General features: G+C 42.9%; 2 protein-coding genes across 3 annotated transcripts in view; one reads left to right on the top strand and one right to left on the bottom strand.

Moving 5' to 3' along the window:
* The first annotated feature begins 396 nt into the window (after nucleotides 1-396).
* Nucleotides 397-14,937, top strand: LOC114043854 (serine protease 27-like). The gene is made up of 6 exons (XM_027863076.1): nucleotides 397-586; nucleotides 5,359-5,385; nucleotides 6,199-6,361; nucleotides 12,059-12,330; nucleotides 12,866-13,035; nucleotides 14,304-14,937. Exons 1-6 carry the CDS (start codon nucleotides 538-540, stop codon nucleotides 14,586-14,588), a joined length of 966 nt encoding a protein of 321 aa, XP_027718877.1. The 5' UTR covers nucleotides 397-537; the 3' UTR covers nucleotides 14,589-14,937.
* A 2,110-nt stretch (nucleotides 14,938-17,047) lies between these two features.
* The window catches only part of LOC114043743 (BTB/POZ domain-containing protein KCTD5), a 94,854-nt gene continuing 88,392 nt past the window's right edge, over nucleotides 17,048-23,509 (bottom strand). For both annotated transcript variants that reach the window (XM_027862921.1, XM_027862922.1), the window contains one exon: nucleotides 17,048-22,446. In XM_027862921.1, coding sequence (XP_027718722.1) covers nucleotides 22,417-22,446 — 30 coding nt within the window. In that variant the 3' untranslated portion in view covers nucleotides 17,048-22,416. The remainder of the gene's footprint in view (nucleotides 22,447-23,509) is intronic.

Genomic DNA, 23,509 nt, shown 5'->3' with positions numbered 1-23,509 from the left:
GAATCCAGACTTCCTTGTACACCCTTCTTAAACCCTGCCCATTCTGAGAAGGTTTCCTGTTCTTCAGTCCTCTGTCTTCCTCCTGGCTCCTCTGCTCAGGGACCCAAGTTGTCCACCTTCTCCAGAGTAACCAAGATGATCTCTGTAATCCCTAGTTATGCCTATTGTTCAGATTAGGAGAAAAAGGATATGGAAGTTCTAGGGTCAATCTATCGCAATGCATGGTCAGGGATGGCCAGGGGATTCTGGTTCTTAACCTAGAAGTTCAGGGGGTTCAGGAGGGCAGGGTCATTGAAATGTCACCTCCTCTTCAAGAGACTCCAGTTCCTGAAGGAGAGGCAATCGAGAGGGAACTGGGCAAACTGGTCGGGTAGCATTTCCAAGTAGGCAATCACCTCCCGGGATATAACCCCCTGCTTCATGGAACCTGGAAGCTCAGTGCTCCCCAAACCATTCTTGTCTCGCTGACCCAACCAGCCCAGAGCCCCTCTCTGAACCCAGGATTCCTATTCCCCCAGCTCCCTGAGACCAGAAGGCATGAGGCAGCTCCAAACCCTGGCCCTCTTCTTTCTCCTCCTTCAGTTTGGTGAGTCTTCAGAAGCTAGAGCCCAGACTATCTGGGTTTGGAGTGGGGGGCCAGGGTTGGGGGTGACAGGGAGAGTGTGACCTAAAGAAGGCAAGCTGGGGACTGAAGGACAATACACCTGGGTTCTATTTTCTTCACTTTTTCTCTCACCGTTTTTGGTCCCCACCTCCTTTTCCTTTTCTCTCCTCTCACATATTTCCTTGGTTTCTGTCTCATTCTCCCAATTCATTTCAGCATTTCTATGGGTCTCTGCCTCATCTTTTATCTCCAAGTTGATTTGTGTCTCCTCACTCCCTTCTGACTAGCTTTCTATCTCCAAGTTGATTTGTGTCTCCTCACTCTCTTCTGATTAGCTTTCTATCTTCCTTTCCTGTTTTCTCTCCTAGAATATGCCCAACTCTGTCTCTTTCTAGTGTCTCTCCATTCTTCTCCCCACCTAATAACATCCCCCCAACTCAGACTCCATGGCAGACAGTAGCCCCAGGGAGCGTAAGGGAACCCAAAGATTCCCACAGGAAAGTTTTCTCCATGGCTTTAGATAGTCCTGGATGATTTGGGTTTGTTTCTTGAGAATTTAAGGGTATCTCTGGGAATAGAGAACAAAATTCCTAGGTCTTGGAAAAAGAGAAGACTAAAGAAAGCCCCCCAGCAATGGAGATCTCTGAAGTCACACCTTATGAAATCTGAAGTCCTAAGATAATAATTCACAAGGATACATAATACCTTAAGGTTTACAACCCTGTGAAGTATGTAGTTCAAGTATTATTACCCCCATTTAAAAGATAAAGAAACTGAGGCTCAAAAATATTAAATAATTTGCCTACGGTCAAATACCTACTAAGTGTTAAAGGCAGGATTTCAATCTACGTCTCACCTATCTCTAAATTCATTGCTTTTTCTACTATACCACGCTAAATGACTCCCCTACCCCTTATCCAAGTCTTACATTGCTAAAATAAGGATTTAGTCACACGTGCTAAGGTAGATACAGGCCTGAGAGACACATAGCTTTACCTCCATCAAGTGCCATAGGCCAGGAGAGGAGGTAGTGGTGAGCTAGGAGAAGGCAAGATCACCATGACCTGGAGAAAACACCCTTACCCATCTGTCATCATTCCTGAAGGAGGGTGTGAAGGTGGCAAGAGTAGGACCCAAAGGGCTCACAAAGAAGGGAGAGGCTCTGGTCTGGGTTTCACCAGCCAGTATGCCAATTAGGACTGAGTAGCACTGGGGAGGGAATGGGTGGGGGACAGACCTACTAGGAGTAGATTTACTGGGAGAGTAAAGCTATATATTTAAATGCCTCTCCTTCATTTGGAAAGAGAAAGGAAGATAGGAGTCAAGAGTGAATTGGAGATGAGGAGAGGGGAGTAAGTAGGAGGCTGGAGGATGGGGTTGATTAGGATGCTGGGAGATGGAGATGAGTAGAAAGCTGAGGGGCTGCAGAGGAAGATGCAGCTGAGTAAAAGGTTTGGTTTAGGGGCTGAGGAGGATGGGAGAGGATGTATTTGAGTGGGAGAATAAGACTTATGAGTAGGAGGCTGAAAGAGCTGATTAAGTAGGAGGCTAGAGAATGCAGCCATGTAGGAGGGTAGGAGAAGGGCACCTAGAGGCAATATGGCAATGTGAAAAGAAAAGGAGATCTGGAATTAGATGACTTTGCATTCAAATTCTACCTCTGTCACTTATGATCAGCGTGACCTTCGACAAGTCTCTTCACCTCACTGACTCAATTTCCTCATTTGCAAAATAAGAGGTTAGATTAAATGGCCTTTATGGTCCCTTGTAGAACTAAATGTCTCCATATCCTTTACAATCTACAGTGCAAGGAAGGTGAGGAGGGTTAGGAGCTTAGATGTTGCAGCTGGAAAGCTGGCTTCCAGCTTAAGCTCTGAGGATATTGTGGTCACAAAAAGTGTAGGAGGAGGGTGGGATGCCAGCCTTCTCCCCTGTTTCCAAATCTCAAGCTAATTAGGGTCAGATAGGGTTACCCTGATCAGACCAGCTCAGAGGGTGAGGGATCACTAGGGAACTGAAAGACAGGACCAGGAGTCAGGACTCCTGGGCTGGTGGGAGGTCAGCCAAACATCTAAAGAGACACTCCTTTCCTGATTTTGCCTTCCCTTCCCTTGGGTGCTCTTTGCCCTGAAAATTGTGCTGCATTCCACCGGCTAACACGCCCCACTCTGGAAGCAGCTGCATTTCCCTGTCCCTGTGTCACCTCCCTGGGATGGGCCTTGGCCATTTCAGGCTGCAGATGAAGACTGGGGTTCAGTTTCATCATCTTGTGACTGCTGGAAGATGTGGGGGATACATGCTCTCTTGAGTGGCTCTAGGAAAATCTGCTTTGGAAATTGTGCTGTCTCTTTGTCCTGCTCTGGTACTGGGACCCCAGAATCCTGTCCCCAGCCTCTCCTCCTCGTCTAGTACCCAGGCCTTCCCCTTAGCCCCTGGCTCTTTTTATTTGGACCTATTGTTGCAATGATAATTGCTTTCCTTGGAGATAAATGACCACACACCTTTTACAATCATAATGACAGATAATTAGGTGTGTTTGCTCCTGATATTATTGGGTAATTACTGTTATTACCAATAAGGGCAAAGAACAGTGAAATTCTCCTCTTAAAACCAAAGGCCATTGAGCCTAGGGGAGGGGCTTTAGTCTGAGAGACAAGAATTCTGGGGTGACTTGGTGTCTAAAGTACAGTTCCCTCTTATCACCCCCCCAAAACCTCACATACACACAAACTGACCAAGAGCAAGAGTTCCTATTCCCTCTGCCCTTAGCTCTCTCTCTCTCTCTCTCTCTCTCTCTGTCTCTCTCTCTCTCTCCCTCCCCCCTCCCTCCTCCTCCTCCTCTTCCTCCTCCTCTATCTCTGTCTGTCCCCTCACCCCACCCCTTCTCACTTCTGTCTCTTTTTCTGAGTGTGTGTCAGCATTTTCCCATTTCCTGTCTCTAGGTTCCAATTCTTCCTCTTCTCTGAGTTTTCTCCATCTCTAGCTATATTGTAAACCTCCATCTATCTCATTCCTTTCCCTGAACTTTGTCCCCCAACATAAGACAGGCAACTACTTCAAGCCCAGAGCCCTGTAGCAGGGGGCTGTCTTTTGCCTTTTGCAAAAGAGCTGAGTGGGCAAATTTCATATTTGCTGCCTTTCTACCTTCCTTTATCTTCCCTCTCACTGCTCTCCCAGGACCTCCATGTTGCTCCCCAGCGCTCTCAAAGCACCTCAAATAGCACCTCACTCAGCCATGCCTCTCTTCCACTGTCCTAGGCTTTAAAATTACCTCTCTTCCCTACTCCTTTCCCCAGTTAAAGTTCCCAGTTTGTTGACATGGCTATCTTAGCTAGACATCAGTCTATCAATCTCACACTAAATAATGGACATTAATCTGTGAGTGTAACTCAATTTTAAGAGAGGAGTTTGCTAACCCAAATGAATTAGCATAATGTATATGGAAAGACATTTTTCAGCATAAGGTGCAGGGGCTCCCTGGGACCACTGCCCACTCAGGGCTAACCCCATGGGTCACTTCCAGTCCCATATCTACTCTCTTATATGTCAGAAAAACTAGAGGTCAGCATTTCTGAAAGGTTGCAAATTCTTTCCTACATTTAAATATTTCATTTTTTACCCTTGCCTATCTTCCTATTTATTCCTTTTTGGTAACTTCTTGGCCCATCCAATCTCCTCATCACTGTCCCCTTTCCCTTTGCCTCTTCTTTTTCTGTTCTCTGTCCCCTCCTGTATTCTTATCTTTCCTCCATTCCCTAGTGCCTCAATTTCCCCATTCTGATAATGGAATGTGTGTCTGGAGGTCCCCCAAAAAAGATCTAGTGGCATCCTAACTGTCCCAGCCCCATACATTGAATTAATTATCTAATTATACAAATAAGCTCCAATCATGGGCCTGTCCATTTCCTGCTGAGGCTGTTCCTCAGCTCCATCTGGTTGGTTTTATTTGAATGTTCAAGTCTGAAGATCTAGGGTCACTAGCAACAAATCCACCCATAGGTGCTGGGAATCGAGCAAGGTCTAAAGGAAATGATGAGGGCTGGGAAATTCTTCAGACTTCATAGCTGGAAGGGTCTTCCAAAGGTCATTTTAAACTTCTTTGTCCCTTAGGGAGTTCAGACCTGGGGAAGAGGGGAGATTGGAAGTAAATAACAGCTCATTCATTTATAGTGCTTTAGAGATTACTAAACCCTTTACTCACAACAACTTTTTGAAGTAGGTAGTACGGGAAATTATAACTCCTATTTTACATAAGAGGAAATGTCCCAGAGAGATGAAATCATGTACCATGTCCACACAGCTGGTAAATGGTAGCGCTGTGATTTGAAAACTGGACTTTGGACTCCAATTCTAAGTTCTTTCTGAACACCACATTATATCTCCCTTATTCATTCAATCAAATATCCAGTCAACATTTCTGGAGACCTTTTGTGCCTAATGCTTTAACTATGTTGTTTCTCATTGTCAGGCCTATAACTCTTTACTAGCAAGTTATCAGAGCCTTGAGAGACTGTTGAGGGTAGAGATGATAATCCTGTATGGTTAAGGTTAGCCCGAGTGCCAGGAGGAATACCTTTAAACCATATAGGCTCTAAGCCTGGTGGTTGGAGAATAGGAGTGGGGCACACGGCAACCAAAGATGAGAGGGTAAGAGAATGTCTGAAGACTGGAGAGAATTTTTTCAGTCTGGGGATGTAGGAGAACTTCAGTGGCAATGGCTGTTGACACTCCATCCTTGTATCTTTATCTTACAGGAACAAAGGAGGCAGAGTCAACTACAGGTGAGTGTCTGAGGCCCTACCAATGGAGTTGGGAAGGAAATAGTGTTCTAGAGTCTCAGAGTATGGACTAAGCAGATAATCTTTACAGACATGAGAAGGTTTCTATCTCATGAGAACTAGAAAACTGGAAACTTTCAGGGAGCATACTTGCTGTCTTTGCATATTTTATGCAGGAATAGTATGGTGAATTTGGCATGAATTCGACTTGATATGCTTTACTCCCAGAGTTCAGGAAAAGAGTAAGTGGGTATAAGTTAGAAGAAGGCAGATTTCTAATCAACATGAGGAGGAACTCAATAACAATTGGATCTGTACCACATTGGAATGGGTTACTTTGGGAGGTGATTAATTCCCCAACAATGGAGCTGTTTGAATGAAGGCTCCATAATCATTTATCGAGGATGTTGTCAAGGGGATGCCTGCTTCACATTGATGTTAGACTAGATGACATTGCTACTTAAGGATTCTGTTTCCATACCTTTTATAATATGAGGCAGATATGGCTTCCCAAAGAGAATTAGGCATACCAGAGAAATCCTGACAGGCAAAAATAGCTAGTCAAGAAGAGATCAGAGAGGATACAAGAGCAGTTACTGAGGTCCCAAGAATAGATGAGGAAAAATGAATCGCAAAGGTGAGGGAAACTATAGGCCAAAGAAAAGAAGACAGAAAGGAGAAAAACTTATGAAGTCAATTCCAGCTCTAACCTACTACGACTCCAAAAATAATAGTTCATGTTTACAGTGGGAGAGACATGCCCTCCACAGGGCAGCAACAGCAACATCTACTTTTTTATTCTCCTCTGCTTCCCAGCTTGTGGTCAGCCCCGAATGCTGAACCGAATGGTAGGAGGCCAGAATGCCCAAGAGGGGGAATGGCCCTGGCAGGTCAGTATCCAGAGGAATGGGACCCACTTCTGTGGAGGAAGCCTCATAACGGATCAGTGGGTCATGACAGCAGCTCATTGCTTCTCTAAGTAAGTCCCACATGCCTACAGTCCAAACTGCCCCTATACCTTTGGATTTTCCCTGTCTCTAGGCTTCTGTTCATTTCAGCACCATGGACAGCCTTCTGCCCGCTACAATCCCTACTAGCCCCACTTTCCCCTCATTCTCTAGCACCATAGACAGCAACACAATGCCTGGTCTTAGCCAGACCTATCCTATCTATTCATCAACACAGATAAATCTCCTAGGTTCTTTGGTATTTACTACACTCTTTGACATAAAATAGACAAACAATGACTGGTAGAGACTTGATAACACAAGGATGCAAATTAATATCTACTGATTCCAAGTTTAGGGTTCTTTCCACTATATTGTGCTGTGTATGATGCCATCTCACAATTCTTAACTCTTTATTATCACAAAGCAATTTCCTCACAAAAACACTGTGAGGTAGGAAGTGCTTCAATTATTATTATTATTCCCATTTCATGGTAGCAGAAACAAAGGCTCAGAGAAATAAAGTGACTTTGACCCAAGTCTCCTGACAGTTCAGTGTTTTTTCCACTAGGCCAAATTTCCTCACTTAGTTTAATACAGGCCAGAGAAGCCCTGCACCACTGAGCAGATACAACCAGGGGCATCCTTTGGGTATGAGTTCTCCATGAGAGAGAACCCTCATCATGTTTTGAGAACCCATCCCAGTGCCTCATTGCTTTCGCAGATGAATTTTCTTTACATTGAAATTCAATTTATCAAATTTTCCTGAGCAGAGTTTACATGGCTAACTAAATACAATGCATTATTATGGAGGCTGGGAGGGAATGAAATGACTAAGAAACAATCCTGTCTTAAGGCTCCTTACAGCCTAGGAGAGGGAATTAAATACATAAAAATAACAATAAATACATAAAAATAACAGAAGACTGTGAGAAAGACCAAAAGAGAGGTATGAACAAATGCTTTGGGAGTTCACAGAATGAAATGATCACATCTGCTTGGGAGAGGCATCATGATTTAATGGTAAGCACATTAAATCAGGAATTAAAGGACTTGGGTTTGCACATCAGTTCTGCCACCAACTAATTTTGTAACTTTGGGACAATGACTTCATTTTTCTGTACCTCAGATCCCTCCTCTATAAAAATGAAAGCTAAAAACTAGATAATTTCAACTAGATGATTTCTAGGATCCTTTCTGCTCTCTCTCTCTCTCTCTCTCTCTCTCTCTGTATGTATGTAGAAGTGAACCTAAGACCTCAAGTTCAACTCCCTCATTTTTACAGATGAGGAAACCAAGGTCATGACTTGCCAAGGGTCACATTCCTAGTGAGGAAGATTTCTTGCCAATAATGGCTTTAGAGTTAGGCCTTAAAGGGTCACACACAGACACACACACACACACACACACACACACACAGACACACACTGGGCAGGTACAATTGCAGTATCTGCCATTATCTGTAGGTCTGTTCTCAGGGGAGGATGTTGAAGCTAGTCATTTGGTCTCTGTGTTCATGCATGCTTGCTTGCTTTCTAAGGCTGTCCCAGTCCCTCAAGCAGTTCCCTAAACCAGCTCCTGTTGCTCCTTCTCATCCTATTCTGACTCTTCCTAAATTCTGTCCCTTTTTGTTTCCCCCTCTTCTGATGCTCTTTGCCACATTATGGAGCCTTCTGGTGAACATTTCTCCTGTACTCTGTGGCTTTGCCTATTCCTTTCAAAGATTCTCAGTACCACGGACATCTCCCTGTGGCCAGCCCTCATTCCATTTTCAAAACCAGACACCTCTTTCTATCTGATTCTCATAAAAGGTTCTTAATAAGATTTATAGCTGAAAGGGTTACAGTTCACCTAAGCCAGCCTCTTCATTTTATAGATGAGGAAAGAGTCAAGCAAAAATGGGAAATAGTGTTAACTCACATTTCTATAATGATTTAAAGATTACAAAGCACTTTCTCCATTTAAAGGAGAAAATTAGGGTCTGGGAAGGTAAACTGGTTCTTAGTAAATATTAGGGTCTAAATTGGAGCCTAGCCCTTGTATCTTCAAATGCACTGCACCACACCGAAAACAAACTGGAATCTCTTCCACATTCTACACTCTCAGGTGCTCAGGATATTTGTGCTATCTCCTGGATGCCTACTATGCCTACACATACATGTATGGTACTTAATCTGCCCCAGGAGACCACAATCATAGAAATTGGAGAGAATCCCAATTTCTATGAACCACATAGAACTACAGAGTTTCAGAGCTTGAAGGGATCTGTTTCCTCATCTGAAAAATAAGGGGGTTGGATTAGATGACCTCTGAGGATTAGAAAGATAAGGGTCACATAGTGAATTAGTGGCAAAGCTGAAATGTTCATTTAGATGCCCAATCCAGAGCTCTTTCTAGTGCACTACCCCTGGATGCTTTGTGTTCCTAAATTCTCTCTCTCCCTCATTCTCCTCAAGAAACGAATGTCACATTAAGTTGAGAGTAATTGATAAACTCTCTTACAGTTGTCTTCATTATAAATGAATCCTCAGAGAGGAATTTTTGTAAAGCAAAAGACTGACTCTAAAGGTGGAATTTTAGGCATAATTATGAGACAAAGGGAAGATGTTTTTGGAATCACATCTCATGGGTAACAACCTGCCCCACTATCAGTGTGATGCAATGGAATTAAGCATGGGACTGAAAAGGAGCCATCCTGGGTTCTAGTCTCAACCTCACTCTGGGACCTTGTTTTTGAAACTCTCTTTCCCTCTCTGGGATTCAGGATCCAACCTTGAACAAGGAGGACACTGGGCTACCACAACTCTGACAAACTGTGAACTTAAGAATGAAAGTAGAGTAAACAGTGATGTAGTACAAAAGAGTGCTGGATTTGTAATCAGAGAACCAACAAGAAAGAATTTATTGTTAAAGTAGGAATGATGGGAACCTTGAGGGGAAATGACCCTTCTGTCTCAGAAATCATGATAGAGGTGGTAAGGAAAGCCAGGTATAATCTGACATGTACCAAAAATCAAAGAGCAAATTTCAAAGGACTCAATGAAAGATTAAGTAGGACGCCATGGCCTAAAATTCTAGATAGAAAGTCCCTCCAGAAGGAATAGGAGGCTCTCACAAATAAAATTATGAGAATTATTTCTCATAATTTCAGAAACAATTCCAATGAGGAAGAAAAGAGACAGTTTTTGAAAAGGATTTATAGGGATTAATCCACGAGGAATTAATCAGCTAATTTAGATTTTAAAGAGAAATGTTATACTGAAGGCAGAAGCAATGGATAAAATAGGGTGAATACAAAAGTGGCACAATCCTATAAGAATGGTGTCAGAAGGGCTAAAATTCGGAATGAGTAATTAAAATTAAGATAACAAAAATAGTCTGGTTTTAAAAGTTATTTGAAAACAAACAGGCGGATCAAAGAAGAGGTAGGACCACTGTTTGAGTAAGGTGATGATAATGTATAATAGAGGGAAGATAGAACTACTCAATTCTTATTTTGTGTGGGGTTTCTCTGACAAATAGAACATTACTTGTACTGGAAAGAACTGAAACTAGCTAATAGGGCCAGAACCTACAGATAACAAAGAAGTTAGTAAGAGAGTAGATAGCTACTTTGAGCTTGTTACCAAGTCCATATGGATTATAATCCAGGACTTTAAAGGATTAGCAAATGTGACCGCTAAACCTCTCCATGATCTCTGAAAAGTGGTAGAGAATAGGTGAAATACCACAGGACTGCAGAAGAAAAATACTGTCTTAATTTTTCAAAAACAAGAGTGTATCTTGAAATCTATGCACCATACAACTTGACTTTGATTCCTGACAAAATTTTGGGACTCATTATTAAAGGGATTTTTCGTGAACAACTAGAAGAAAAAGTAATGATCACAAAGAACAGCATGGCTTTACTAAAAATGCCCGATGAACCTAATTTTCTTTTCATTTTTTGGTTTGTTTCTGACAATGTTGCTAGATTGGTACATTCTCTAAACTTCAGCAAAGAATTTGGCAAAGATTCTCATGCTATCATTGCGGACAAGGTAGAGAGGTATAAGCTAGATGACAGCTGAATTAGGTGAATGTGAAAATAATTTAATGTCTAACAGAAGTCATTAATGGTTCAGTGCCAACTTGAAAGGAGGACTCCATTGGTACGTAGCAGGTACTTAATGTTTGCTGATGGATTGTTTCATAGAGTATCCTGTGCTATTTGATATTTTTATCGATAACTTGGATGAAGGCATACATAGCTTGGTTATTCTATTTGTAAATGATGCAAACTGGGAGGGATTGCTAGCATGGAGAATGACAGATTCTGGATGCAAAAATGTTCTCGGCAAGCTAGAAGAACAGGAAAAATCTCATCAAATAAAATTTAATACGGCTCAATATAGAGTCTTGAGTTCAAAAAAATCAACTTTGGGGCAGCTAGGTGCATGGTGGATAGAGCACCGGCCCTGAAGTCAGGAGGACCTGAGTTCAAATCCGGCTTCAGACGAAACACTTGACACTACTTGTGTGACCCTGGACAAGTCACTTAACCCCAATTACCTAAAAATAAAATTTTAAAAAATCCACTTCACAAGTACAGCATAAGGAAGGCATGGAAAACAAAAATATAGATATGGGGGGTCTTAGTGAATTGCAAGTTTAATGTGAATTAAAAGTGGACTAAGGCAGCCTAAAAAGTTAACAAAATGTTAAACTGTATTAAGAGAGGGAGAGCGTACAGGACAATGAAGGTCATGGTCACACTATCCCCAGTTTTGGTCAGACCACCCCTGGGGATTGGGTTACTTCTAGACATCTCATTTTAAGATGTATACTGATAATCTAGAAAACACCTAGAGGACAACCTAGACAGTGAGGGGCCTCAAGAATCTTCTGAAGTAACTGAGAATACTAATTCTGGAGACAAGAAAATTTGGAGGAGATATGGTAGCCATCTTCAGGTGTTTGAAGAACTCTCGTGGAGAAAAGAGATTAATCTTGTTCTGCTTGATTCCAGAGGGCAGAGGGGTAGATTAAGGTTTGATGAAACAATTTTGAAGCATTAGAGTTGCCCAAAAGTACAACAGGATGCCTCAGAAGATAATGGGTTGCTACTCAGTTGAAGTCTTCAGTTGCGAGTAGATGTCTTTTTGGAATGTTTGCATAAGTGTTACTCAGTCAGGTATAATTTGCACTCTGTTTCCTTCCAATTCTGAATTCTGTAATTCTATTACCTCTGTTTTAATACCAGCTCTTCTCTAAGGGTGGCAGTGTGACATAGTAGAAAAAAAGGCTGAACATAGAATCACAGAGCTCAAGTTCAAATCTCAGCCTTAGCCATTTACCTCTTGTGCAGCCCAGATCAAGTTGCCTAACATCTTCTGAGCTTGTTTTCCCATGTGCAAAATGATGGGGATGGACTATCAGGGCTTCTTAAACTGTGGGTCACATATGGGTCATGAAAAATTTGACAACAGTAAAAAGGTTTCTGAACATGTGACAACCAAAAACTAATTAAAAATCAAACGTGTCTGACCTCAAACAATTCACTTAATTTTTCTGGGCTTGTTTTTCTATAAAATGAAGGGATAGCTTAAATGATTTCTAAGATCCCCTCTAGCTGTAACCTGTGATTGTCCTACATAGTCCTTCTTTCCCTTTTCCTATATGACTGTTCACTATCAGGATGAGCCTTCTTGTTACTTACTGTTCATTTTGTCTTTTTCTTCCTCTATCAGTACCTCGGAAACTTTCCTGTACAAGGTTCTACTAGGGGCCCAGCAGTTGGTGAATCCTGGGCCTCATGCCATGTATGCTCGAGTAAAGAGGGTGGAAAGCAATCCCCAGTATCAGGGCATGGCCTCTAGTGCTGACGTGGCCCTGGTCCAGCTGGAGGCTCCAGTGACCTTCACTGACCACATCCTGCCTGTGTGCATTCCCAGCCCTGAGGTCAAGTTTGAGGCAGGGATGAACTGTTGGGTCACAGGCTGGGGCAGTCCCAGCGAGCAAGGTAAACTGAGGGAAAAGGCAGATCGGGATTTTTCAAGGAAACTAAAGGTCCTAGGGAGAGAATTAGAGCCAGAAAGAGAATGGGGTACCTGCAGTCAAATATTTTGAGGCAGGGAGGGGAAAAAGCATAAAAAGCATCAAGAAATTAAAAGATGCTTTCCAAGTTCTGACTTCTGTGCCTACCTTGGCATTCCACTGGGGAAGAAGTATCTGTCAGAGGCCCACAAGCTAAATGGTAGTGAGATTGCAGCAGTCTCATTAATAGCTTGAAGACAGGATTGTAGGATGCATGAACAACAAAGATACACAATATCTGAGACAATCTTCCAAATTAATCTCCCTTCTCTCCTACCCCACATTTTAAATGAGATGAGAATTTGGAAAAGGAGGGCACTAGGATGATGAAAGAGTTGGGGAAAACAGAAGAGAAAAAGGTAGCTAATAATCATTAGTGGTGAAGTCATGTTCTTGTTCTGGGGACCAGGTGTGTGATGTTATGGGGAAAACTCAAAGTACTGGGGTCTCCCTCCCTCTAGATAACCTGCCCAGCCCCCAAATTCTACAGAAGTTGGCAGTGCCCATCATTGACAGACACAAGTGCAACATCCTCTATAACAAGGACTCAGAGCATGGAGTGCTACCCAAAACCATCCAAGACGACATGTTGTGTGCTGGTTACGCAGAGGGGAAGAAAGATGCCTGCAAGGTATGTCCCTATTCCAGGGGCTTGCCCCCGGGCCAGAGGTTGACGACAGAGCTCCTGGGAGGGTGGAAGTTTAGGCCCTCGGTTCCTAACACAGAACAAGCCCTGTGTGCAGATTTTTGAGTTAATCAAGGTAGTGAAGTAAAGAGGTTTGAGTCGGGTGTCAGGGAATCTTGGTGTGAGGCTTGATTAGGCCAATGAATTACTGTGTAACACTGTCCAAGTGACTCCCCTTTTATTTCTACCTGTTATCTCTAAAATGGGGAGGCTGAAATAAAGAACGACACCAAGGTTGTAAACCTGGGTGACCTTTAAACTGGTAAAGGACACTTGATAGCGTCCTTTAAAGAAATAGGGCAGTTCTGAAGAAGGGTAGATTTAAAGTAAAAGAATGAGTTCTGATTTGGATGCATTGAACTCAGAAGATCTAATATGCAGTTGACGATGATTTAGCTGTGTGGGTTGTACAACTACTAAGCATCTGAGACAGAAGTCCAAATTGGGTTTCCTTGACCTCAAATCTCTGGATAAATCTAGTCCTGGGCTTTGGGGAGTGCCAGTCTGGTGGGAGACACAGGACACATACACACACATTACACACAGGTGACACAGACATATACCAGTGCAGATTGTACAGAAATAGGGAATATTTTCAATTGGGATGGATGACAAAAGCTTGGTGGGTTTAGGAAGGCTTCCTGAAGTACATGCTTTGAAGCCTTAAGGGCTTCAAGCCTTTTTGGAAGGTTGGTAGGAAGGACAGAGGGGAATGGAGGAGGCCACGGTAGGATGGAAAAGAGAGAAGGGGAGGAAGAAAGGAAGAGAAAAGAGAAGGCAGTGAAAGAAGGAAGGAGAACAAAGGGGAAGAGAGGTAAGGAAGGAAAAGAATGGAGATGACAGGAGAGAGAAAAAAAGATAGAGATGAGCTCAGAGGCAGAAAAGACTGGGTCGTGATACCAGTTTGGGATTGGAAGCAGATGGCTCAGTGGAATGAGGGCACTGGGCCTGAAGTTAGGAAGACCTGAGTTCAAATGCGGCCTCAAACACTTCCTAGCTGTGTGACCCTAGGCAACTCACTTAACCCTGTGTGCCTCGGTTTCCTGAACTGAGTGCGGATAACAGCATCTACCTTGAAGGGCTGTTGTGAAGAACAAATGCGGTATTTGTAAAAAGTGCTTAGCACAGTGGCTAGTACATAGTAGGTGCTATATAAATGCTTCTTCCCTTCCCCTTGGGGGATGCTTAACCATGAGTTTTGCTTCCTGCTACAGGGTGACTCCGGGGGACCCCTGGTCTGCCACATTGGTGACTCTTGGCTCCAGGCTGGAGTGATCAGCTGGGGAGAAGGCTGTGCCCGCCGCAACCGGCCAGGAGTCTACATCCGAGTGGCTTCCCATCACGCCTGGCTCCACAGGATCATCCCAGAACTGCAGTTCAAGTCTGGCTCTGACAGGAAGAGGGGGCCCCGGGGCCAACAGACCTCCAAACTAAATTTTGCTCCTGGCTTGGCCGCCCATACCCTGCTCCTCGGCCTCACTGTTCTGCTCACCTTTTGAGCCGAACCAGACCCACCTGGGCCAAGGCAGAGGCCTGAGGATTAGAGGCTCTGGCCACTCGATTGCCTGTCCGTGCTTGGCCCGCCCTGTTAGCCCACGGGAATGTGAACTGAAAGGGAATCTGCCTGGAAACTTCAGAGCCCAGACACTGGAGCTAGTGAAAAGGAGGATCCCACTGCTATTCTACTGGGAGCATGCTCCCTTAAGGGCAGGCTGGCACTGCAGGGAGTAGCCAGGGTACCATCTTCCCTTCACAAGTCAACACTGTATATTTGTAAATATCCCTTCTGTTCTTCATAAGCCTATTTTTATTATATTCGCCCATTAATAAAGCCCACATTCTCCATTCCTGGATGCCTCAGCTTGCAGTGGACAGGACATCTTGGATGTGGGGAGGGGATCGACAGGGCAAGAATGCACTTGGTGCTACTGGAAGGGGTCCTATGTGACGCAGGATGATCTAGGTGAAAACTGAAGCAACTGCAGTAGGAAAGGGTGAGGGAGGTATTGCAGAAGCAGTACCATACTTAGGGAGCCTGAAGATTTGGGAGAGGCCAATCTCTGCTACTGACTAGGTGTGTGACTGTGGACAAAACATTTCATCCCTCTGTGCCTCAATTTCATCATCTGTAACATGGGAATAATACACTCGCGCAGGTCAGTTGTGAGGAAAAGTGCTTCATAAACTTTAAAGCACCACAGAAATGTGAATTATTATTTTTATTATTACTATCAGTTGGAGGAGGACCCCCAGGGTCTGAACAGAAGAGGGAGGAATTGGAGAAGTGTCAGGAGCCCTGGATCCTGGGAAGCACAGGGCCTAGGAGCTAGAAAACAAGACTCTTGGTTTCTGAAGGGATTGTAGATGTCTAATAGCCTCCAAAAGTCAGAGGCCCCAAATTTAAGGGTGATTCAGTGGCAAGCCAAGTTGTCAACAGCAGGTCACCTGGGAATTTCCCTCCAGGGAGGGAGGAACCAGGAAGAGTCCTAGGTGGTGGCAGAAACAGAAGAGGGCTGGGGCCCTCCAGCAAACAAGAGGCTCTGGGGTGGGACCTAGGAGGATTTGAACTACAGGCCTCAGTTCTCCCAAAAGTAAAGTAGAGTTGCAATCTCTAAGGGCCTTCCAGCACCCACAAAATCTAATTGTGAACTTTTGGTCACAGGGCATTCAGGGAATGGGAAGTGGCACCAATGGGGGAATCTGTGGGTGTGGAGAATGCTGAAGTCAAACTTGGCCAACATCACAACCCCACTCTAATTAATGACCCTTTGGCCCACTGCCATGCTTTTCTGGGGTTTCCCCAGAAGACAAAGCGCAATGGCTAGAGCCTTTTGGCACTTTTGCAGGAAAGAAAAGAAAAAGCAAGCTCTGTTTCTTTACCACCCCATCTTGCAAAGCCTAGAATCCTTCCCTCCCCCACCCCCCAAATTCTGCCTAGTCAACTTCACGACTTCTAATCCGCGAACAGCTGCCACGATAAGCAATCCGACTGGTGCAGCCTGGCCCTAGAGTGTAAGACTAGGGTCAATGGTGAAAGGTGTGTGCAGTTAACAATTAGAGCCCTCCCACAACAGAATGGGCTACCTCAGGCATCCACAGCTTTACTGACTCCCAGGTTCCTGTTTTTCCCCATTCCCTACACTATCTGGAAAGGACCTTTGAAGTTATCTCATCCAACCGCCAAACTGAACGGATGATGAACAGGCCCTTGGAGATGTGGTGACTTGCTTCTATCTTGGCTCCCAAGCCCTGTCAATTCTACCTCCATACACCCCCCATGCCTGCGGTACGACAGCTTAGAGCTTCACCTCTTTCTTGCCTGTATAACTGTGACAGCCTCCTTTCCCAGCTGGACGTTCTCTCCAAATTTCAATACTCTTCCCAGACACATCCTTTGTATTACTCACATCCTATACTCTATGCCGGTTCTAGGTTTACATTTAATCTCCTGGACTATGGGGCTCCTTAAAGGCCAGGAGGGACCAGCTTTTTCCCTCTCTGTATCCTCAATGCTAGCACAATGTTCTACACATACCAGACACTTAATACATTTGTCAAATAGACAAAACCCTCCCATACCTTGGCTTGTACCTCTTGGGCACAGAGGCTGATGAAATGATAGACACAGCCCAGACAGTTCACACTCAAACTTGGACAACGGTTGTTGATCTTCATTGGTGGAAGGTACCTCCCCTCCAAGGAGTAAATTACACTTAATTAAATCACAGGTCTGGACAATTCGCTAAGTTTTCCATGAAGTTTATTGCTCGCTGTTTCCCATGTCCATCTTCCAAACTAGGCTAAAAGCAACGTGAGGGCTCAGTCTTACTTCTTCAATATTCCCCATGGTGCCCAGAACAGTGCTCAACAAGTGGCAGGTCTTCAAGAAGGGTTCAATGAATAAAAACAGGTAGAAACACAAGAGACGGACAGAAAACATTTTCAGATCAAACCAAAGTTTTAAAAGGGAAAACAGGTTTATTTCATGCAATTTACAATTCACAATAAGCTTAGTGTTATGAAAAGGAGGTTAAAAAACACCCACACATTTTGTCATATTTGTTCTGGAAACAGCGGGCAGCCCCTTCCCTCTTTGGACAAAGGAGGGAGCCCCAGGTAAGGTTCCCTCCCAGACTCCTCTGGATGGGCTGCTTAGATACAACTTCCCATGTGCACTAGGTGCTGCTTCTAAGTTTAACCTTGATGCAACTTTAAAGCCCAGGAGCCAGAGCCCACTCTCGGCTCCAAGCTCTGCTGCGATAAGAACACTTTAAAAAGAGTGAAATGAAGACTTATTGCTAATTTGCTAGCTGGGAAATAAAGCATCACAGACATAACCTCAGGAAAGTGGTGGGCACTGAAAAACACAGCCAAATGGATAATTTTCTCCCTAGCAAACCCATGAGAAAATGGGAGCACTTGACAAGAACTGGGAGGCTCACAGGAAGAGCCTTCACTCAAGTCCAGCCCAAATGAAGACGAGCCTTAACTGAGCAGTCTTGTCTAGGAGCAGCAGCAGCTCAGTAGCCTTTGGGGAAGGAAAGAAAAGAGTAGTCAGAAACATACATCCCTTTCCAGTGTCCCCAGGGTCTGAACCAAGGAAATGGTCCACATCCTTGGGGAACCACTGCTCTACTAGCCAGGGCCGAACTTGTGCATAAGCATCTTGGTCAGATCTCCAAAACGGAGAAAGAGTACCAAGTAAAGCAAAAAAAATGCCCGGCCCCTATCACAATTATTCAGGCCTTCAAGGGGAGGTGCCTTGAAACTGGTTATCATTTCAGACCAATCACCTCACAGTGGCAACTCTAGTAGCAACAGTGCCAAAGTACTAAGTCCAGAGAAGCAACTCAGAGCTCAAAGCCAAGCTGGAGGTTCCAGGATTGGTTCAGTCAATCAGAAGGGATGGGAGGTTTGGGGGAGTGTTTAGAGGAAAGGCATCATCCCAATCTTCTCGCCTATCACCTGAAATTCAAACAGGTTGCAGTGACAGACAGATATTCAGAAATGGAAGGTAAGAAGAGGAAAAAAGAGGGACAGAGAGGGAAGAAGGCAAAGAAATCTCTCCTCCCCCCAATGACCAAAGGACAGTGGTATCAATAAATCAGACCCTATGGAGACCTAGTCTTCCCCAAGGGCATGTGCATCTGATCCAAAGTTATTGGGTTTTGTCTTTTTTTTTTTTTAAAGGCAGCAGCTACTCTTTCAAAGTAAGTTTGAGCACCATTTCTAATTGTAGACAGACAGACACATAGTCCCCAAAGACAGACCTGGAAAGTGTTAGCCCTTAACATTATCCACTGCAGCAAAAGTGCGAGTTCCTTAGGACAGATAACAACAAAAATAAAACAACTAAAAAACCCCACGATGGTGCAGAATTAGCCCTTTTTAGTCCCAGTCAGGCAGAAAGGCCAAAGTTGTTGCCAGGGCAGTCAGACCCAATAGGCCATTGCCTTTGAGGAAGACAGTCACTGGAGACTGCTATCAGCCAGTAGGTAAACCCTACGTGGGGACACAGTGATGACAACTGTTTTTCTGAGTGTTCTTTGGACCCACAGGGGAGCCCCTATTTCAAAGCATGTTCTAAGGATTAACCCTTTGGCTTTTTCAAGGGGTTTCTGGAAAAATGGGGAACAGCCTGAAATAATGGCCAAAGCATCATTCCTGAGTTAAGCCCCAGAACTGATAGAGACTGACACCTCCCTCTCTGGAAATGCTCGGCTTTCTGTTCCACTCCCTCCCACCTGCTTGGACTTCAGTTTCTGTGTAATTAGGGCCAGAAAATAAAGAATTCACTATAGAGCAACAGGGTGGTACCAGGAGCACATCTTAAACTCCCATTTTTCTCCAGCTGCAGCAGCAGCAGCAGTAGGCTCTATAGTTCAAGTTCTGAAAGAAGAACCCCTGGACTACTGGACCGGTCAACTAATAAGAATCAATTAAGATTTTCATGGGCATTATAAAATTAAAAGAGCAACAAGATTTGACCAGCAACTCTATGAGAAATACCCTAGACTCCTGAAGGTCACATCTGTACCCTGATACTGGCAGGAAAGCTATAGGCTAATTAGTTTTTCATGGAATTTTAGTAAAAATCTTTCCAACGATGGTACAGAATTTCCTGAAGTAGCTTTTCTGCTAGTTTATACAGAAGATATTGAATGAGAATTTATGCTTCAGAGGACAGTTTGGGTGAAAGAAACCTATGGCAAACTGCTCTTACCCACAGCTGGACAGAGAGGATTCACCAATGCAGACCAGACACCAGCATTTCTATAGCCTAATACTCTTCTGACTGGGAGATAGTGGCAGGTGTGAAAATCCTAACAGTCGTTAGAGTGATAAGCCAGGTGCACATGGCAGGCCTCTTCTGGAGGCAGTTATCCGTACCTAGTCTTGGATACAAGATTTCAAAAACACAAGGAATAAAACAGCTATTACAGAAGGTCCCTGGGAGTTCTAGGGGAGAAATAACCCTGGCCTAAGGTGTGATTTCATGGGCCATGAGAATGCGCTACTTAGTAAGGGAAATTAGAAGTTTTTTTCTTTCTTCCAAAAAAATCCTTTCAAATGAGTTTAGAAATTTCCCATGAAATTTGGGAAACTGTCATTTGTAGTCATCGTTTTTCTTTTCAGCCAAAGAGACAGACATAACAATAATAACTTTATGAGGTATCAGTAAAATTTCATTTTTAAATGGTGCTCCTTCCCCTCCACCCCCACCCCCAAACAGTGGAATAGCGGAGGCAAAAAGGCAGGCAATGCCATGGGGAGAAGCAGATGAACAATGGCAAAGTATTCCAGTATAAAGTCACTCCATGAAGGAAATTCTTCAATTCTGGACTACTTAGCAAATTCTACTTCCAAGAAATCTACATGCTTTCTTTCTAGTGCTCTCTCTTTCTCTTTCAGGTCTGCTGACTATAACCAGTCCTGAAAAGTCCTACTACAGTTGCTTGGTCAAAAGAAAGGAATTAAAATACCCTTCTTGTGCAGTGATTGGAATGTGGATGACAAGAGGCAGGCACTATGCGATCCTTACTCCTGGGAACCATGACTCTTGCTCCCTAAGGCAAATAAAACCAAGCCAAGAAATGGAATGCTGAGCTTGCTCTGCCTGGCTCATAAGAGCAAAACCAGTGCCTTGATGGGGGCAGAGGACTCCCAAGACCACAGATGGAGCTCAATGTAATCAATCTCCAGCCCCAGATGCTTACCCTGGGACTTTGGCAGCAGAGACTTTTAGATGCAGTTTAAGACACTAACAGCTGTTATGCTTATCTGTAAATATACATTATTATTTGCTATTTTCAGGGGGAAACTTAGGCATTGAACTTTAAGCTGATAAAATATGGATACCTAAAAAAGTATAAAAGTATAAATATCCCCTTTAGAATAAATTTTAGTTAAGTCTTAATATCTTAAAAAAAAACAAAACACCACAAACCTTTCCTCTCAATATCACTAGTCAAATGAATGCTAAGCAGCTAGCAGCTTTCTGCAGAGAGCATGTCCAAGTGGAAAAACATACTACAAATCCTTCCATGCCTCAGCTGGGTGAAAAAAAAATTATTTAGCCTGTTACTAAATCTGCTTTGTAAGAAATATTTTTGTTTTTGCTTTTTTACAAATAGTTTAAGCTAAACCCTTTTTAATAATAATATACAACAAACTTTGTAAAAAAGGGAGGTAAGTCCTCAATGCTCAAGAACTTTGCTGAACATGTCACTGGCAAGAGGAAGGGGTGGAAGAAACATTTCAGGAAATATTTTGAAATGCAACAATTTTAAAAGCCTTAAAATTCTAGACATCCTCCAAAGTGTAAATGTCAGCAATTCTGAGGGTCAGTTTTCTTACACCTTCCCTTTAGAAACAGCTGTCAATCAGGAGCAAAGAGTTTGCTCATTCTAGATACTCACATCTCTACCTTACCAAACAGAGCTTTAGAAAACTAGTTTCGCACTACTACTTGAGTTTAATCTGTTTAAAAGGCATGCTAACAGATTTTTTTTTTTTTGTTAAAAGAACACTAACAGCTCCAATCTCATGTAAGGCTAGCATATCCTGTCCTGGTTTTGTGTGAGATTTCAAACATCCCTACGATTCTAGAGAGAACTGCATAGTTTTACAAAGAAAATGAAAGAGGAAGAGAGATATATGATGCACTGTAAACATCCTGAATTTTTCAATTCAATCCAGATTTTAAACTCAAGAAATCAAGTGAAAATCTGTGCAAAACACCTCCCCAATCCCAATGGAGATCACTAGGACAACAGATGCCTTGATGGAGGTCGGCAATTTCCACCAACCAATCTATGTAATTTTAGACAAAACATGTACCTTTCATTAGATCACTTAACCTAATCCAAAAAATTCTCAACACTTTTAGGCATTTCTAGAAAGTTAAAACAGGAACATTTGGTAAATGAGATATACTTTCTTTTTTTTTAAAGGGAGGAGGGGCAGAGAATACAAAGTTTTCTTAACTGGAAAGTACTTATTAAGAAATTTTGTTTTTGTTTTTTTCCTAATCCAACATTTAGCTGGGATGGAAGCTTAATTTTTGTTAGAGGAATTAGTTACTAAGATAAGAGGTGTTCAGGAAGTAGCGACAAAAAGAATCTTCTCTTATTAGGAGCTTCACTTTGAAGGGAAAGGTAAGCTCCCAACTAAATGCATACAATAAGACTGGATGGCTGAATCCAGCCAGCCTCTCACTTGCATGTTCCTGCTGCCTGGTGTTGAACATATTACATTCTGATATCATTTGATCTCCTAAAGCTTGGATGGGGTGACCAAACAGTGTAAGACAGTAAATTGGGGCTGCCAAGCATTTCCTAACAGTGAAGGCCCCAAACATCTGCATTTAAGGGTTGTAATATGTAGCACCAAGTACATTGTCCTTTAAACTATCCTCAATGATTAATACCAAAGAAAAAAAAAGAAAGGTTAAAAAAAATCACTTCACACCAATCATTATAGGATCTTTCTGCCTCAGTCCTGCACAGATAGACCTGGGGAAGAATTCAGGGTACGTGCTTGTTCCACCCAGGGCCAGTCCTGCCACGTGCCAGCACCAGGCTGAACACACACATTCTCTGTGCATTCTGCCAAAGAGTGATTTCTTCACTCTGCTCTCAGCCAGGCAATTCCGTCTCATACTACTTCAATGGGCCCCCAAAAAAAGATTCAAATTCAAACCCAGATCTCAATAGAAAATTGTCTAAAGCAGGTTTCTTCTTACAGCTGAGCCTCTTCAACATGGCAATTCGTTGTATTTTGGGAGGAAAAAAAGTGAAAATTCTTCAGTTCTCAATACTGTGGTCTTCACATCCTGGAACCCCTCTCTTGCAAAATCTGAAAGATAACAAAAGCAGAGTGAAAATCAGAAAAAAAAAAAAAAAAAAACTTTACAAAAAGCTTGAGGGCTTCTCTTCAGAGGAAAGTCACTCAGCTGTTCAGTCCCCTGAAAGGCAACCAGGCTCACTGAGCTTCTTGGAGAGCTAAACAAAATACTTAAAGGAAGTAAAGGAATGGTGGACAGTGTCTCTACGTCTTCAAGTATCTATCTATTAGGAACTCCTAAGCAGGAGCTAAGAGAATGACTAAGTGACTGGCAAGAAATGATATTACAATATTTCTCACAGCTGCAATCACTGTCAGATTATGGAAGCCCACAAACTAGACAGCACAATGTCCCAATCTTCTTGGGGTGATTTCAATACACACACACACACACACACACACACACACACACACACACACACCCACACACACACACCCTCTACCATCTCCTGGACATTTAAATGTGAGGAGCTACCCCTAGGAAAAATAGAAAATATACTGGATTTAGACAAGCAGCACCACCCATAAATCCCAACCTAATCTCTGCTATCAAAAGCATTTCTGGTCTTTAAAACCTTACATATTTCAATACCATATATGCCCTATGCAATTTCACAGGGTTTCACATAGAGATGGGATTTGTCATCTGATACTGTGAGGTTTTGTTTTTTTCAATCAAACTTGGATTAATTTCATTTTGCCTAAAGTAAGAAGAAACCACAACTAGTGAGTTGTTAGATGAATATGGGTAAATAATAATTCCCTGCATTTATGAGTATGATTAAATTAAAAGACTGATGCATCTAACTGTCTAATACAGAATATATTACTAACTAATTTCTGTTGTTCTTCTAAGCCACAAAGAATGACAGAATAATGGGACCTGAAGCCTGGTCAATGGGAAGACCCAAGACATCAGGACCCATGACTGTACTGGTTAATCTCATAACCTTTCTTTTTTTCATTTTTAATTCATGTATTATCTGTGCACAAGAGAAAGAGTTGATAAACCCAAAAGATACCATTATCTAAATCCAAAAAGATACTATTTTCTTTGGTTAAAAATTGAAATATC

The sequence above is a fragment of the Vombatus ursinus genome, unplaced genomic scaffold (assembly GCF_900497805.2).
Source record: "Vombatus ursinus unplaced genomic scaffold, bare-nosed wombat genome assembly UNPS02014770.1, whole genome shotgun sequence".
Taxonomy (NCBI): domain Eukaryota; kingdom Metazoa; phylum Chordata; class Mammalia; order Diprotodontia; family Vombatidae; genus Vombatus; species Vombatus ursinus.
This window is presented reverse-complemented; position numbering and strand designations above follow the sequence as displayed.